We start from the raw sequence: 16,513 nt of genomic DNA on the forward strand, positions 1-16,513 counted from the left end.
TGAACCAATGCACCACAACACAGAAAACAAAATAAATCCTCACTGAAAATGCCGTATATCTTAACTTTGATTTTGTGCGTTGGGGAGGCCATGGGCGCTTGTATTCAGAAAGCCTCTGCAATACCACGAACCACAGAACTGTTCTGTGGCTTGGACTCCAGCAGGAACGAGTTAAATTAAGCGTTTCCTTTCGTACAACAATTACCATAATGCATTGGGTGCCTGTTGTCATAAATGTGCGACACCGTCGATTTTACAGAACTCCGTGCAAGTTAGCTGGCTAGCGAAATTAATTCTGGAGGGAATAAAGGAAGCTAATGTTATTTCCATGATATGTGCCTTGCAGATTTGCTTTAAAAGGATTGATTGTTTTAAAGGAATTCCATGAATGTTTAATTTATTTTTGCGTACCACATTTTCACCAGGCTTAATGGCTATCATAGTTGGTTAGTTAAGTTACCCTACATATGATATGAGCCATCTAGCAATGCTAGCTATGTAGCTAGCTTTCGAGTTAGAACAAACTATTTAAAAACAGTCCGTTAAATACTGTCCATTACTACAAGTTTTATAAATAGCCAGTTAGCTAGTTGGGAAATCTTAGCAGCTAAAATTGTCATTCCAACATGTCTGTATATTCGCTCTTGGACCTGTAAGTACCGGTTGAGCTAGCTATTTTATGTTTGATGTTTGCTGCCCTTTGAGTAACTTCATCTAATAAAAAGTCTGACCGCTATAAACGATATTAACCTGACATAGCTATATTTTATGGGGTAACGGTAATGTAGGCTAGTAGAATTGCTCGGCCTGGGTTATGCATATGCATATGCATATTCACCAATATGAAGAAAACTGGCCTCGGGATATAATGCCGAAGTATTTTTTAATTATTTACTAGACCAGTATTCTGATCACATTTAATTTGTGAATTAACAGATGCCTGGACTGTTTTGCAAAATATGCCGACAATTACCACAGCGACATTGAAGCTTTACCCGTTTGCATCAAGGACAAACTAGTGCGGATAATGACTCGACAGGGCACGGTGACCGACTTCAACATCAGGCAGGTAATTTCAAACCTTCCGTCTGGCCAAATGTGCTGCACATTCGCTGTCTCTTCATTAGTTTGGACTACGCAGTGCAGGCCGACCTCGGTTTCAATGTCGGTCCGGCATTGTTATTTGAAAGAACTTAGGTGGAAATATATACTTCGTAATTAGAGAACAAATTTTTAGAACAAATATATTTCTAACATGTCTCATATTCTTGTTGAATGGTTTAGCGTATTGTCACAGGTCATGAGCAGTCTGTTAGTTAGAGCTCAGAGATGGGTAAAGTGCAAGTCAACAAAGCAGATACCAAGCTGACCTTTATTAATGAAGGCAAAGTGACCTGAAGATAACCAGTCATGTTAATAGGGCATAGTTTGAAGACAGATGGTGGTGTTTAAATCTTCTTTGTAACTGGTCAAAACCTAGTATGAAGCTGCATATATAACTACTGATGTAATTGTGAAAGTTAGTTGCTCTGCAGTCTTTGGTTTGCAATAAAGACTGTGTTCTTCTGGATAACTTTGTCTCTGAGTGATCGATTGCTACCACAACTGCGATATCTGTAGATATTCGACTCCTCTTCTGGTCTCTGCGAGAATTACAAGATTCATATGCAGACTAGAGACAAAAGAAAGGGAAAAACCAACATAATGTGTCTTCATGTTGGGTCCATGAACTACCGCCTTCAATGCACCTTAGTGTAGATTCTACCAGTCTTGAAATCAACTGGAGGGATGGAACACCCCAACACCACCATTGGGGCGACATGGCTCAGGCAGTAAGAGCAGTCGTCTGCAGTCGGAGGGTTGCCGGTTCGATCCCCCGCCCGGGCTGTGTCGAAGTGTCCCTGAGCAAGACACCTAACCCCCAAATGCTCCTGACGAGCTGGTCGGGGCCTTGCATGGTAGCCAATTGCCATCGGTGTGTGAGTGTGTGTATGAATGGGTGAATGGAGAAGCATCAATTGTACAGCGCTTTGGATAAAGGCGCAATATAAATTCCTGCCATTTACCATTCACCATTGTTCCAAAAGATATTCCCATACTTAGCTGTTTGATGATTTTGGTGGAGAGCGCTGTCCAACACATCAGTTTGAAATCGGATTGGTTGAGATCTGGTGTCCATAGCGTATGATTTTCCGGATTAGGAAAGAAGACAGACCATCAATGTATACCCCCAAAATCTGAACACCATTTTTTAATCTCGGCTTGATTAACAACTTAAAAATAAGATCCCTTTGAGAAGGAAAAAAGATTCCCTGATAAATTGATACATACACTCAGTGAGCAGGTATTTATTAGACTTATTTTTTTGACTTAGTGATTTTAGTTTTTTGCACTATTCTCTGCAAATTCTAGAGACAGTTGTGCATGAAAATCCTGGGAGATCAGCAGTTTCTGCGTTACTCAAACCACCCTGTGTGACACCAACGATCATTCCATGGACAAAGTCACATTTCTTCCCCATTCGGACTTTTGGACTGAAAAACAGCTGACCATGTCTGCATGCTTGTATGCATTTAGTTGCTGCCACATGATTGGCTGATTTAATATTTGCATTAAGAAGCTGGTGTGCAGGTCTACCTAATAAAGTGCTCACTGAATGTATAACAAATTAAGCCACAAAGCAGTGGCTCAGATAACACTGTGGGTTGTTGGAGGAGGGTGGGGTGAGGGGATGAACAGTAGAAAATGTAGGCAAACTCTAAAGTTGATATTGAGAGCTTTGATTTAAGGCATGCCATACAGACAAACAGTGAAACAGGAATGCTCACTCAGAATAACTTTGAACTGATTTGCAGTGACCCTTGCAGTTTTCTCTTTAATTTGTCCCCCATCTGTATATACTCTGTGGGAGAAAAATATAATGTAGTACAATGTAACCTAGGATGTATGTATCCAGATATGTACAATGCATATAGTTAGAAAACTGCTTAAAATAATAAATTGTGCTTGTGACAGATAACCAGCAGAAATGTAAGGGAGGGGTGAGTGCTCTGCCACAGCTTACGTCATATAGGCATACATGCAGGAGATAAAGCAGAACACTCTCCCATTGTTGGGTGCGCTCATGTGCTTGTTATGATAAAAAATAATGAGGGGGAATCACACCCAAGGTTGGTTCCTCCTTAACCAGCCTAAGGAGGAAAGACAGATAATAAATGTAGGCTTTGTAGTTGCTGTAGCAGTGTGTTAATTGCAAAACAAATGTTACATGACATAAAGAGCAGATGTGGGCCCAGAAGTACAACGTGTGATGGAAAAGTACTGAAACACTGTATGAAGATGATTGGCTTTCACCGTAATGTATTCATGTGATAACTTAGGATGTGTAATGGTATAAGAATAGACACCTAAAATCTAGAGTGTATTCTCACATTTGTGTGATGCATTCTCCGTGCTTTGTTTTCCTGTAGTATTAATAAAGTATTATTGTAGCTCTCCTTGCTGTGAAAGAACTGTGTTCTTTTAAACGGGAAAGGTTGCTTGCAAGACGTCTCTCCAGGGAATTTCCTCAACAACTCGCATAAAGCATGTATAGGCTTTGTATAGGGTTCCTGCTGTCTACTACTTCACCACAAAATAAAAGTATCATTGCAAAGTTCCATTGCATTACATGAGTTACAAAACATAACTCTTTTATTTGGGATTATGTTAATTTGTCTCAAACATTGAAATGGGGGATTAGCATATAAAAGTGCTGCAATTACTACATGGTGAAACCAGAATGTATAAAAATACCCTTTAACAAAAGCTCTGAGTCTGCACTTTGACAACATATGAATTGTTTGATTTCAAACAGAGAAAATAAAATATTAAAGCAGAAAAAGACAAGTTGACCCAAAACTTTTGACCGGTAGTGTGTGTGTATATAAATATTTATATATGTTGTGTAGTGGTATGAATGCCACTTAAGTTTATGGTGTTAGAGTCCCTTTCTTTGTGTGGCCTACCACTGACCGAAAGGCCCAAGAAGTCAGGCCCTCCCTGCATGTTCTCTGTGGGCCTTGGGAAACAGGACCCCTAACTCTCCCCCCATCCCCTTCCCCATTTCCATCCCCCATCCCCCATCTCCCATGCTGCTCAGACATTGTCTGGAACACCGAGAACACCATGTTCTTTTTGCAAGATTAAAATAAAATAAATGCACAGTGGTCAGTTAAGTTTGAAAATGATGTGTTGTTTGGGTGTCGCAGATAAGAGGCCAAAACCCGGCTGGTTTTTGAAGGTTGTTTTCTGGTCTTGTGGGGAGATGTTGCTCACTAGCACTGGTGCGGTTGGCTCCAGTGTACAGCAGGTGTTTCAGCCCCCAGCCTATGTGCAAGTCGATGGTAGCAATACGGTAAACATACAACAGCTATATTATTTTCCCCCACAAGAAAATGTAGATGCTGTAAGTGTTTTATCTCACCACTTCTGTGGTGTCAAAATGTTTTTCACAAGCCCATGGAAAGTAAATGGGTGACATCAGCGAAGTGGTTAAGGTACATGACTGGGACCCACACATTCAGTGGTCCAATCCCCGGTGTAGACACAATAAGATCCGCACAGCCGTTGGGCCCTTGAGCAAGGCCCTTAACTCTGCATTGCTTCAGGGGATAATTGTCTCCTGCTTAGTCTAATCAACTGTAAGTCGCTTTTGTTAAAAGCTTCAGCCAAATGCCATGTAATGTAACATCACAAACACATGGTACATTTTTTTCCTAAAGTGTACGGTTATGGTACGTCTGTCCCGCTCGGTCCGGTGGAGAACCGAATTGTCTAGGCCAAGCCTAACGCTGGAGAGCGCCGTGTTTACGAATCAGCCCAGGTGCCAGGGCTGAGACTGGGAGCACACACTGAGAAAGTCGAGTTTGTGGTGGAGTTTTTTTATTTTGTTGTTGGCGCACTGAAAGAGAATGTTGCTAGAGAAGCTGGTCAGCTGGGATGTTGTGCGATTTTGCTTTATTTTGTCTTCGTTGTTTCGGGCCAGGACTTTGTTTTTATCTTGGTGTGGGTTCCCTCTCTCTTTCCATACAGTAAACTATGGTTCAATCCCTGAACTGCCACATCTCCCATCCAGGGGTGTCACACGGTGTGTGACAATATCATTGTGTCACGGAATGCACTGTGGATGTGGCATTGTAAAGAACCCAAAACACACCGAGGATGTGCCATTGTAATTGTCGTGTCTAGGAAATGACAGAATTCAAAGTCCAATCTCTAATTTGTAGAAAAACAACTTCACGAGGGAAAAGACACCACGGCAGCAAGCTCTTCAGGGAAATCAGACTTTATTAGCAGAAGTGCACAAAGCCGGATCAACTCTGCAGAACTGAACCTCGATTGTCAGTACACCATTTTATACACTGCTTTCAACATAACTCCTCCTAAAAAATACCAGCTGGTCTCTGTTGCGCCACAATGATTTAGCACTCGGGTGCCAATATCATTGTGGCAATCGCCCAAATTACCTTGTTAAAAATAAATGTCTTTATTACACTGCACAGGCATACAAAACATTTTGCTTTGTAAGCTATTCTTAAAAATAAATGTTCTCTTGTCACAATTTTTCTTTTGTAAGCTATTCTTAAAAATAAATGTTCTCTTGTCACAGTGATGTTCTTATCACATTGATGTCCTTGTCATATTGATGTCCCTATCACACTGTACAGGCATACAAGGCATTTTGCTTCGTAAGCTATTCTTAAAAATAAATGTTCTTATCACATTGTACAGGCATACAGGACTCCTTGTTCTGCAAACTGTCCTTGACAAAGATAGCCCACAACGCAAGACATCCTGCCCTGCAAGCTGTTTTTTACCAAAGCGTAAAAAAATAAATGATGAATCATGCAAAACATGGTGTTATTCTGTACTTTCCAATTTTCCTTTTAAGCATACACATTATTTTATTCAATTCAGGTTACATATGGGTCACTGTGTACTTCTAGCACAAATTAGCAGTTAATCAGTTTGAAATTCATTGGATTACATATTGATTACATGAGTAATAGGCAGCATACATGTGATATATATTGATTATAGGCCGCATACATATTGGTATACTTTTGGCATGAAGCTTTAAGAGTTTTGGAGGAACCAGCTTGCACAACTCTGACAGTTTGACAGTTTAGTCTGATTTTGACTTGTGATTGATTGTCATAAAACGGAGGTAGAACATCTTGTTCTGTGAATTTCTCCTACATAATGAACCCAGATGCAATGAATGTGTAGTGCTGATTGGTTCCCATTGCTGTGCTGCTTTCAGCTGTTGCATCCTGGGATTCACACCCTGGACCTGCAGATATGCAGAGTGTCGGACTCCTCCCTGCTGCAGATACGCTGCCCCGGACTGCGTCGGATTCTCCTGAGGGGCTGCAGAGAGATCACCTCAGCAGGTACCGCCCAGGACCCGCCCGCCTGTCTTTCGAAACGTGTCAGGTCATGGACGTCCTGCAGGGAGCAGTAGTCTTCATCACCAGATCTCAAAATGCTTAAAGACCACCTGACATCAAAATTCACCTTTCCCACAATTTTGTCAATTCTTCATAACTATATAAACATGTCTAATATTTTTTCTGTACAATTAATAAAATTGCAATACTTTTTTCACATCCACTTCCTGGAGAAAACAATATGAATTTAGGTTTTACGTCATCGTGCACCAGTGGGCATGTGTCGCTGAAATGGAAAATGCCGTCACCCCTCCAATCTATATACCCTTTCATGCATATGAGACATGCACCATGGCGTATTTTTCCCCCTCCTTATTTGACGTCAAATCGACCCCCTGCCCTTCGAAAAAAGATTTGTTTCACTCGTGTCTCCGTCATATGGTGGAAGCTAGTACTCTAACGTCTGTGTCAGGCTCTAACAGTGAAGGGCCCACACAGCATAGACGCTTGCCGTGTTTAGCCTCCCCTGGGTGGTCGATCAGGAGAGTCCATCTGCAATTCTGTGCAAATGCGGTCTGTGACACGGTCAGCAGAAGATTCAGGAGAGCTTTTTTTAGGATAACAAAGTTTTTTTAAGATTAGCAAGGTTTGTTTGCCAAATTGATTATTTGCCAATCCCATGACACTGTGTCCTGGCTACATTTCCTGGCTCTTTCAACCTGCCACCTAATCATCCCCGGATTCAATTGGCAAAAACATTCTTCTCTCCCTCTCCACCTCTACGTGGTGGTTGTGGCAAGTTTCTCCCTCATTACTGTAATGCGCTTTGAGTGTCTAGAAAATACAATGATCTATCTGTCCATCTGTCTAATTAGATGGCGGCTGAGAAGATTTCAGGCCTGTTTTAATTTCTGTACCATCACTGGCTGCCTAGTTTCCAGGGTGAATGTTGATGGTAGGATTTTTTGGCTGGTGGGTCAAATGAAGAGTAAGACTCCCTCATATGGGGGAGGGGTGACCCCTCAAACGTGGGACCAGGGGTGTATGTCTGGCTCGGTTTCAGTGGAATGTTGGACCTCATCTGGGCCACGGTTAAATTTGTCCATTTGTGTCTCCCGTCAGTTTGTCCCAGGAGTATTGCTCCCTCCTAGTGATGTCGTGTCTAGGAATCGACAGAATTCAAAGTCCAATCTCCAATTTGTAGAAAACAACTTCACGAGGGAAAAGACACCACACGGCAGCAAGCTCTTCAGAAAAGTCAGACTTTATTCGCACAAGTGCACAAAGCCGGATCAACTCTGCAGAATTGAAACTCAATTGTCAGTTTTACACCCATTTTACACACTGCTTTCAATATAACTCCTCCTAAAACATTCCTAAAAATACCAGCTGGTCTCTGTTGCGCCACAATGATTTAGCACTCTTGGGTGCCAACATCATTGTGGCAATCGCCCAAATTACCTCTTAAAAATAAATGTCTTTATTATACTGCACAGGCATACAAGACATTTTGCTTTGTAAGCTATTCTTAAAAATAAATGTCCTTATCACATTGATGTCCTTATCACATTGATGTCCTTGTCACATTGATGTCCTTATCACATTGCACAAGCATACAAGACATCTTGTTCTGCAAACTGTCCTTGACAAAGACAGCCTACAAAGCAAGACATCCTGCCCTGTAAGCTGTTTTTTAACAAAGAGGAATCATAAAAGATGAATTATGCAAAACATGGTGTTATTCAGTACTGTCCAATTTTCCTTTTAAGCATGCACATTATTTTATTCAATTCAGGTTACATATGGGTTACTGTGTACTTCTAGCACAAATTAGCAGTTAATCAGTTTGAAAATATACAGGCATACTTAATCATACTTTAATATTTGATTAATGTTCTCTTTTAAGTGAGTAAGTGTGGTTTTTCAGCCTGATGCATTCTTTTGCTTTTTTTTCTACAGTTGACACTGTGGTTTCTTGCGTTTCCATAAGCTCATCTTTAATTAATGATATAGGTTCATTGGATTACATATGGCAGCACGGAGGGTGCAGTGGGTAGCACTGCCGCCTCACAGCAAGGAGGTCGTCCTGGGTTCGAATCCCCGTCGGCCGGGGCCTCTCTGTGCGGAGTTTGCATGTTCTCCCCGTGTCTGCGTGGGTTTCCTCCGGGTACTCCGGTTTCCTCCCACAGTCCAAAGACATGCAGGTTAGGCTGATTGGAGAGTCTAAATTGCCTGTAGGTATGAGTGTGTGAGTGAACGGTGTGTGTGCCCTGCGATGGACTGGCGACCTGTACAGGGTGTATTCCTGCCTTTTGTCCAATGTATGCTGGGATAGGCTCCAGCCCCCCTGCGACCCTGTTCAGGATAAGCGGGTTAAGATAATGGATGGATGGATGGATTACATATTGATTACATGAGTAATAGGCAGCATACATGTGATATATATTGATTATAGGCTGCATACATATTGGTATACTTTTGGCATGAAGCTTTAAGAGTTTTGGAGGAACCAGCTTGCTCAACTCTGACAGTTTGACGGTTTAGTCTGATTTTGACTTGTGATTGATTGTCATGAAACGGAGGAAGAACATCTTGTTCTGTGAATTTTTCCTACAGTGACACCACATATGGCACTGTTGGGGTTTGGGAGATACTGGTATGGTTTAGTAATTACACAGTTGTTGTAAGCTATTGTATGATGTTTCCCGGTTAGTGTTGAAGCCACCTGTGCCATGAGTGAGACACAGGCATACTCACACACACTCACACACACACACACACACATACACGCACATACATTTACACATTTTATTGCCCCTTCCTCCCCCGGTGCCTGCTCTTTGTATCTTGTCTCTAATCTGACCTGGGTCTTTGGGGCTCTCTACTGCAGAGAACTGCACAGATGAGGAAATTGGAAGCCCTGCAGTACTGAACAGCCTGGTCAGATTCATAGTATGAACTAAATATCATTTGGTTTTTGTGCCATAATTGTGCTTCCAGGCCTGATCATGATTATTTTCACATTCAGGTGGTATGTGACCTACGTCCTTTGTGTTCTGGGGTAGAAAGAAAAGTTCAGAAGTCAAAGGTCAAATTTCATGCAGCCCACACAAGGCTTTAACAAGATGCGTTTACTTAACAATCTCGGTAGCTTTTTAAAAAACATTTCATTTGTTAGGCAGGGAAGTATTCCCCTTCCCTCAGGACTGTATGAGATACAACTGGTAGGTTTTTTCCTGCATGACGAGTTCAGCACACTCCCGTTGGAATATTACACACTGCCGTGAAATTCAGGGAATCACTTAAAGAGAATATATTGGGTCTAGGCACCCTTATGAAGGAAATTGCTTGGATACCAGACTTTGGTTCAAATAGTATTTGTTTTGGATTCAAATACCTTTCTGTGCTCTTTTGATCATGCCTGGTGCAATTGAGCTTCCCAGGAGGAGCAGATGGCCGTGGGTTTACACATTTCATTTTTTCCAATGCATGAGGCAAGCTTCGACAAATGCAGAAACGTATTTGAATCTAAGACAACTTAATTTGATCAATTGAACCCAGATCTATTGGATACTACTCCTTAATATATGAATAATTATACAATGCTGATTATGTCTTCATTTGTGATTTGAGTTGTTTGCTTTTGGCTATCTTAGAACCTTCATGCTCTTATGTTAAATACTGGAAACAGGGATATAGGCTTTTACAGCCCAGGTCCCCATATCTTGTGACATCAAACATAGGATATCATCAGCCTGCATATTTCTGGAACACACACACAACTCCCACCTAAACAGCACATTATAAAACTGCAGTATGGCAGCAGTTCATTGGAGCACAAACAGATGTGGCCTCTCGGTTGTCTACAGAAAGACAAAATGACAAAATAATTAATGTTTGCCACCAGGAACCCTCTCAAAGTTGAGATTTCACCGAATGGCTGCAAATTGTCTGTTAGGTGGGAGTAAGATGTTCTGTCAGCTAGGATTGTTGGAATTTTACACGTGTGATCACAGACCCTCCTGCAAAAACCCCCCAATAAATCATCCGCCAAAGGGCTGAGAATCCATCTTGACCACGTCTCCAGGAAGTCTGCAAGGCTTCAATGGCTTTGGGCATCAGTCAGGATTTACGCCAGGAGAGGGGGAGGGGGCTAAAAGTCACACAGAGCCATAGCCCAAACTTTCCTCAGTTATAAAACAGCCGGAACGTGGAGACGGGCAAGATCTCTCATGCCTGTCATTTCAGAATCTTACGAACAACCCAGTGTGTCCACCCAAACCCGAGCATTTCACATCGCGGCCCTGAACCCCAAAGCACGCGTACTGCAGTGGGAATATGGTCCCGTATGACCTGTGCGTTGTGGAATTTCCTCAGGTTCAATAACAACAAGGAGAGATATTCAGAAACAGAACAAGAGTTGCATTGTGAGAGCTCAAAGGCAAGTGTCACAAGCACTCAGAGGTTGGGACAGCTCCAACTTTCTGCTTACCAAAGCCCAGTTTAGATTCTTGTTAGACTTTAGCGCCAAGTTAGGATATAGTGAAATCATTGTGCCATGACATCAACACAAGTTGTTAATAGATAGCAAGTAACTCTCGGAAATGAAAAGTACTAAGCAATGTTTGTGATAAAGTTTAAGGAAATCATAATTCTAAAACAATAAAAGGAAAACACAAGTGTTAACAGTATTGTCTTTCTAGTGTGACTTATGTTAATGTGAAACTTCATTCTACCAAGAGACAAAGGGGAGGGGGTTTTCCACACGACCACACAACACCAACAGGCATTGATAGATAGATAGATAGATAGATAGATAGATAGATAGATAGATACTTTATTCATCCTGAGGAAAATTTTAGATGGCATGAACCAGGTGCACTTACTCTTCCAGTCAATCTCAAGATGAAAATGTCCACCTTGGATTACTGTCCTGGAACTGCAGTCCAGCTTTTGTGTTTGGGTTCCAGCTTTGTAGTGAAGTCTAGATCCAGTTCTTAGAGGGGTAGATGTGCTGCATGTCCCATCACTATGTCCCACTCGTGAAAATAGCGATCGGACTCTGTCATTGCTCCTCAGAGGAGTATTCCGGACTTTGACTCCAACAGTCACCCATCTCCTCACTGCATATACATAGGTCTATAAAGTGAAACTTCAAAGTGAACTTACAAATCTGCATTTTGCGGAAACGGGTACAAAAGACAGTTACACATTTAGACGGACATCATGACACAACTTTACATTCAGCTGGAAACGAAACCACTTCCTGGATGCAGTTCCTGTGGGCAATCGGAAAGTGTGATTGGAAGTGCTGCCTGTTAACACATGAAAAGGGGGATCCTTTGATCAATCATTCCCACTTGGCCATGGTGAAATTGGCAATTGGGAGGTGCTTCACTTCCCACGTCCTCCCGAAAAATGTGTGACACACTCAAACTCTCGCTGCATGCAATATCTCCAGTGTCGTGGAAAAATCACACTAAACCATATTCAGTTTGGGGGAAGCGGCTGGTCGTTCAAGCCACAATAAGATCCGTGCAGTGTGGGGAGTGTTGCGGGGAGCCCAGAGTTTTGCCGTGGATTCTCTCTATGCTGCGGGGACACAGCAGGAGGGCTTTTACGACTCAGATAACTTTCTGTGGCTTCTTGTATTTTGTCTTCTCCTGGCTGGGTTGAGTGGCCTGTGGGTGTTGGCTCCCCCCTATGGAGAGTGCAGTTCTCTGCAGAGGCAGACAAGACACCCATAGAGCTGTGTGTGTGTGTGTTTTGGTGTGCTAATGGTACTGTTCTCTCTCAGGTGTGTGTGTGTGTGTGCGTGCGTGCTTGGGAACTAACGGTACTGTTCTGTGTGTGTGTGTGTATGTGTATGTGTGTGTGTGTGTGCGTGTGTGCGTGTGCTGAGGGACTGCAGTGATTCACCCTGAGGGCCAGACGCAGATGAAAAGTACTGATTAGACTAAGCAGGGGCCAATCCCCCCAGGAGCAATCTGGTGATAAGGACATTGCTCTAGGGCCCAACAGCTGCACGGATCTTATTGTGGCTTGAACGACCAGCCTTCCACATCTCAGTCATGTACCTTTTCTACTGGCTACAGGCTTCCCCCAAACTGAATATGGTTTAGTGTGATTTTTCCAGGACACTGGAGATAATGCGTGCTGCTTGAGTTTGAGTGTCACACATTTTTCTTTGCACTGGGGCAATAACCTGAGTCAAATACGTATCTTAATTACTTTAACACTTTAAATGCTGGGATCCTACTGATCCCTGAGACTGATGAGTGTGTGTGTGTATGTGTATTTTTGTGCTAACAGTACTGCTCTCTCTCAGGTGTGTGTGTGTGTTTGGGTGCTAATGCTAACGCTCTCTCTCAGGTGTGTGTGTGTGCTTGGGTGCTAACGCTAATGCTCTCTCTCGGGTGTGTGTGTGTTCGTGTGCTAATGCTTTCTCTCAGGTGTGTGTGTGCGTTTGGGTGCTAATGCTAATGCTCTCTCTCAGGTGTGGGGGCGCTGGCACAGTCCTGCCCCAGCCTGCAGGTGGTGGATCTGGGCGGCTGCGTTGGGCTGACAGACGAGGGCGTGTTAGCGTTAGCGCACCGCTGCCCCCTGCTTGAGGTCGTCTCACTGAGGGGCTGCTCAGCCCTGAGTGACGCCGCCCTGCTGGCTCTCGGTCGCAACTGCAGGCTCCTGCACAGCGTCTACTTCTCAGAAACCCGTGTGAGTGAAGGGGAGGGGTAACCTGTAAACATTATGTCAGTTATTTAGCTGTAACTTTTAGCCAAAGTGACTTACAGTTGATTAGATGAGGCGGGGGGCCAATCCCTGAAGGTGGCCAATCCCCCCTGGAGCAATGTGGGGTTAAGGGCCTTGCTTAAGTTCTCAACACCTGCACTGATGTGATTGTGGCTACACTGGGTCTTGAACCAGCCATCCAGGTCCCAGTCAAGCACCTTCGCCACTTGCAAAATCTCACTCTTTGCCCACGCCACATGCCTCCATAAACTGCAGCTTGTGAACAGGTACTGAAATCCTGGGGGATTTCCTGTTACTGTACCCGGATATATTATCTTACAAAAAAGCGAATTCAGTATAGACGACACGTGGTCTTGTTCCGATGTCTGACCATATAAGTGGTCTCCCTATGGGACTAAAATGACTTCCAGCCTAGTTCCTCCCTAAAAATGGGAAATAACAGGAACCAGTTAATCAGCCCCTGAGGAGTGACAGGGAAGGTATAAATCTGTGTCTGAGGAGATTAACCAATAAGAAGTCTTCACCATGTGACCATGCAGTGTATCAAAGGTTTTTTGATACCGCCTGCTCAGATTGTTCTATGTGAGCAGGGGGTATTTCATAAAGCTAGCTTGTCTTCTGCAGTAAAACCTAGAACCCCCTCAAATATGGAACATGGACTGAAGTCAAAAATAGCTGTCCCGGGTTTTACTCCGTTAGCCAGCTTTGTGAAATACCCCCCAATGCACTTCTCCCTTGAAGTAATTCAGTAAAAAGACTCACTGCACTCTGCCTTGTGGAATTTTATTAAATTGCAGTTATTTAGCTGATGACTTACAGTTGTTTAGACCAAGCAGGGGCCAATCCTTCTTTCTCGAGGGCCCAACAGCTGTGCAGGTCTTATTGTGGCTGCACAAAGGCTCCTGGGATCTCTTGGGATCTCCTGTTCTGTGGAAAATCTGTGAAGACCCCATGTGAAGCTCACAGATTGAAAAGACTGTAAACTGACTCTTCTTCTGTTGTGTCTGCCAGGTGACAGATGAAGGTGTTGTTGGGCTAGCTACTGGAGTGTGCTCTGGCAGTCTAAAGGTACAGCCGTGTGTGTTGTAGATGTAATGTTTGTGTATGGTGGTGATTAGTTAGTGATGTATAACACTGCCCTGTGATTGGCCGGCTGCAGGAGCTCCAGATGGCGCGTTGTCAGTTCCTGACTGACGTGGCGGTGATGGCGGTTCTGACTCACTGTCCGAGCATCAGGATCTTCAACTTCCATGGCTGCCCGCTGATCTCAGGTCAGTTTCATCTGCCTCTATACACAGGTCAGCTGTACCTCACACACCTACCAGCTGATCTCAGAGCAGAAATTATATTCCCATTGTGCACACTATTACAGTCAGTCTCAAATGCATTCTCTTTTTGGGGGGCATGTCAGAGCCGGTATGTGAAATGCATGACTGGCTCTTCTGTATTAGCCAGAGCTCTGCTTGCTGATTGGCTGCTGAAAGTGTTCTTCCCCCTTTTCCCCCAGATCAGTCCCGAGGGGCTCTGCAGAACCTTGTTGGCCCGGGTAAGATCCAGCAGGTGTCCTGGACCGTGTACTGACCCTGTGCACCTGACCACAGGTGTGACCGCTGAACTCTGGGGACAGACCGTCACAGCCACCTGCCTTCCTGACTGTTGGGTCAAGGTGTTTTCCAGACATTTATTTCACTTGTAGAACATTTCAAAAAGCCCATCCCAGTGAGCATGTGCACTGTTACTGTTTTGGTTATTGGTTTCAATGTTGAATTCTCTCCTGATGACAGGCTGCACTTGTACAGGTAAACCCATGGCGGGATCAGACCGGCTGAATCCAGGACTGGGCGGTTTCGTTCCATCAGGGTTATCACACTCCAGTCCTGGAGGGGGTGCTGTGTCTGCGCATTTTATTTCAGTGCTTTAATTAAAGTGACAGATTGGCTGCAAGGACTGGACTGGAGTTAAACCTACAGACACTGCAGTCCTCCAAAACTAGAGTTAAACCTGCAGACACTACAGCCCTCCAAAACTGGAGTTAAACCTGCAGAAACTTCAGCTCTCCAGGAGTGTAGTTAAACCTGCAGACACTGCGGCCCTCCAGGACTGGATTTAAATATGCAGAGACAGCACCCCCTTCAGGACTGGAGCTTGATACCCCAGCAGTATGTGATGAGGTCCTGGGGGGCCACATTTGTAAGGCATCTCCTAAGTTTACAATATGGACAGAGAAACTGATCCTGAATCAGCACTTTGATTCTGAGGCTCACTAAAGCGAAAAGCCTTTGATGAATACATTTGTCAGGAATGTTGTATTTATGTATTAGGTGTGTGCGTTTGTAATTTTCCAAATGCTTGTACTGCTTTGTTAATATCTGTGACTGTTGTCATAACACTGGGTGTAAACAGTTTGCACAGGGTTTTTTTTTTTGGTGTGAGGGTGACCTCTAGTGGTCAGACAGTATTGGTGGAATTGTGCTTTCACACTTGTATAAACACTGATTTGGTTTATTGGATGCAATGTCAGTTCCCCTGTGTACTGACTTTGAGCTCTTATAGTGAGAACCTGTTATATTCCATAATTAGGTTTACTTGTTTCGGTCCAGGGAAGTCCTGCTACCCGGCCAGAATGTTTAGACCGCAGTTATGGAAGCCTGGGAAACAGAAATATGACTATATTTAAAACACCGAAATGTCTCAACAACATTTATAATAACACTACTACTATTCATAATAATAATAATAATAATAATAATAATAATAATAATAAATGTGTTAAAGTATGAAATAGGGATTAAATGTAATTTGTTTTCTCCTGTAAGAGTTCTAGTTTTTTTAGGACTGTGGAAGTGGAACCACAATATCCATAGAGTTGGAGTACTTCAGTGACTCACCTGGTCTTGCTAAGACCCGTCGCGCATAAAACTGAGGCAATGGACTCTAAAGCCGGATTCCTTTCTGTGTTGTACTGGTTGTAAAAAATATACGTATTTATGTGGTCTGCATTTTGTACAAGTGTTTTTGCGTGTGATAAAGTGTCATTTATACTGAATCATTAAATGTGTTTGCATTAGTACATTTCCTCTTCATATGCCATTTTGGTTCATAGGCCTGTGGTTAAGGTATGTTGCTGGGACACGCAAGGTCGGTGGTTCGATCCCCGGTGTAGCCACAGTACGATCCACTCAGTCGTTGGGCCCTTGAGCAAGGCCCTTAACCCTGCATTGCTCCAGGGGAGGATTGTCTCCTGCTTAGTCTAATCAACTGTACAACACTCTGGATAAGAGCATCTGCCGAATGCCAATAATGTAATGTAATAATAATGGATATAGGCCTAC

At 43.3% G+C, this 16,513-nt stretch overlaps 1 protein-coding gene across 1 annotated transcript; it reads left to right on the forward strand.

Annotated features, from left to right (window-relative positions):
- Positions 1–252: 252 nt before the first annotated feature.
- On the forward strand, positions 253–16,235 carry amn1 (antagonist of mitotic exit network 1 homolog (S. cerevisiae)). The gene is made up of 7 exons (XM_061252357.1): positions 253–652; positions 937–1,069; positions 6,305–6,434; positions 12,928–13,145; positions 14,193–14,249; positions 14,341–14,452; positions 14,689–16,235. The coding sequence occupies exons 1-7, from the start codon at positions 627–629 to the stop codon at positions 14,760–14,762; spliced, it is 750 nt and encodes a 249-aa protein (XP_061108341.1). The 5' UTR covers positions 253–626; the 3' UTR covers positions 14,763–16,235.
- Positions 16,236–16,513: the final 278 nt, after the last annotated feature.

This window comes from Conger conger, chromosome 8, assembly GCF_963514075.1.
Source record: "Conger conger chromosome 8, fConCon1.1, whole genome shotgun sequence".
NCBI lineage: Eukaryota > Metazoa > Chordata > Actinopteri > Anguilliformes > Congridae > Conger > Conger conger.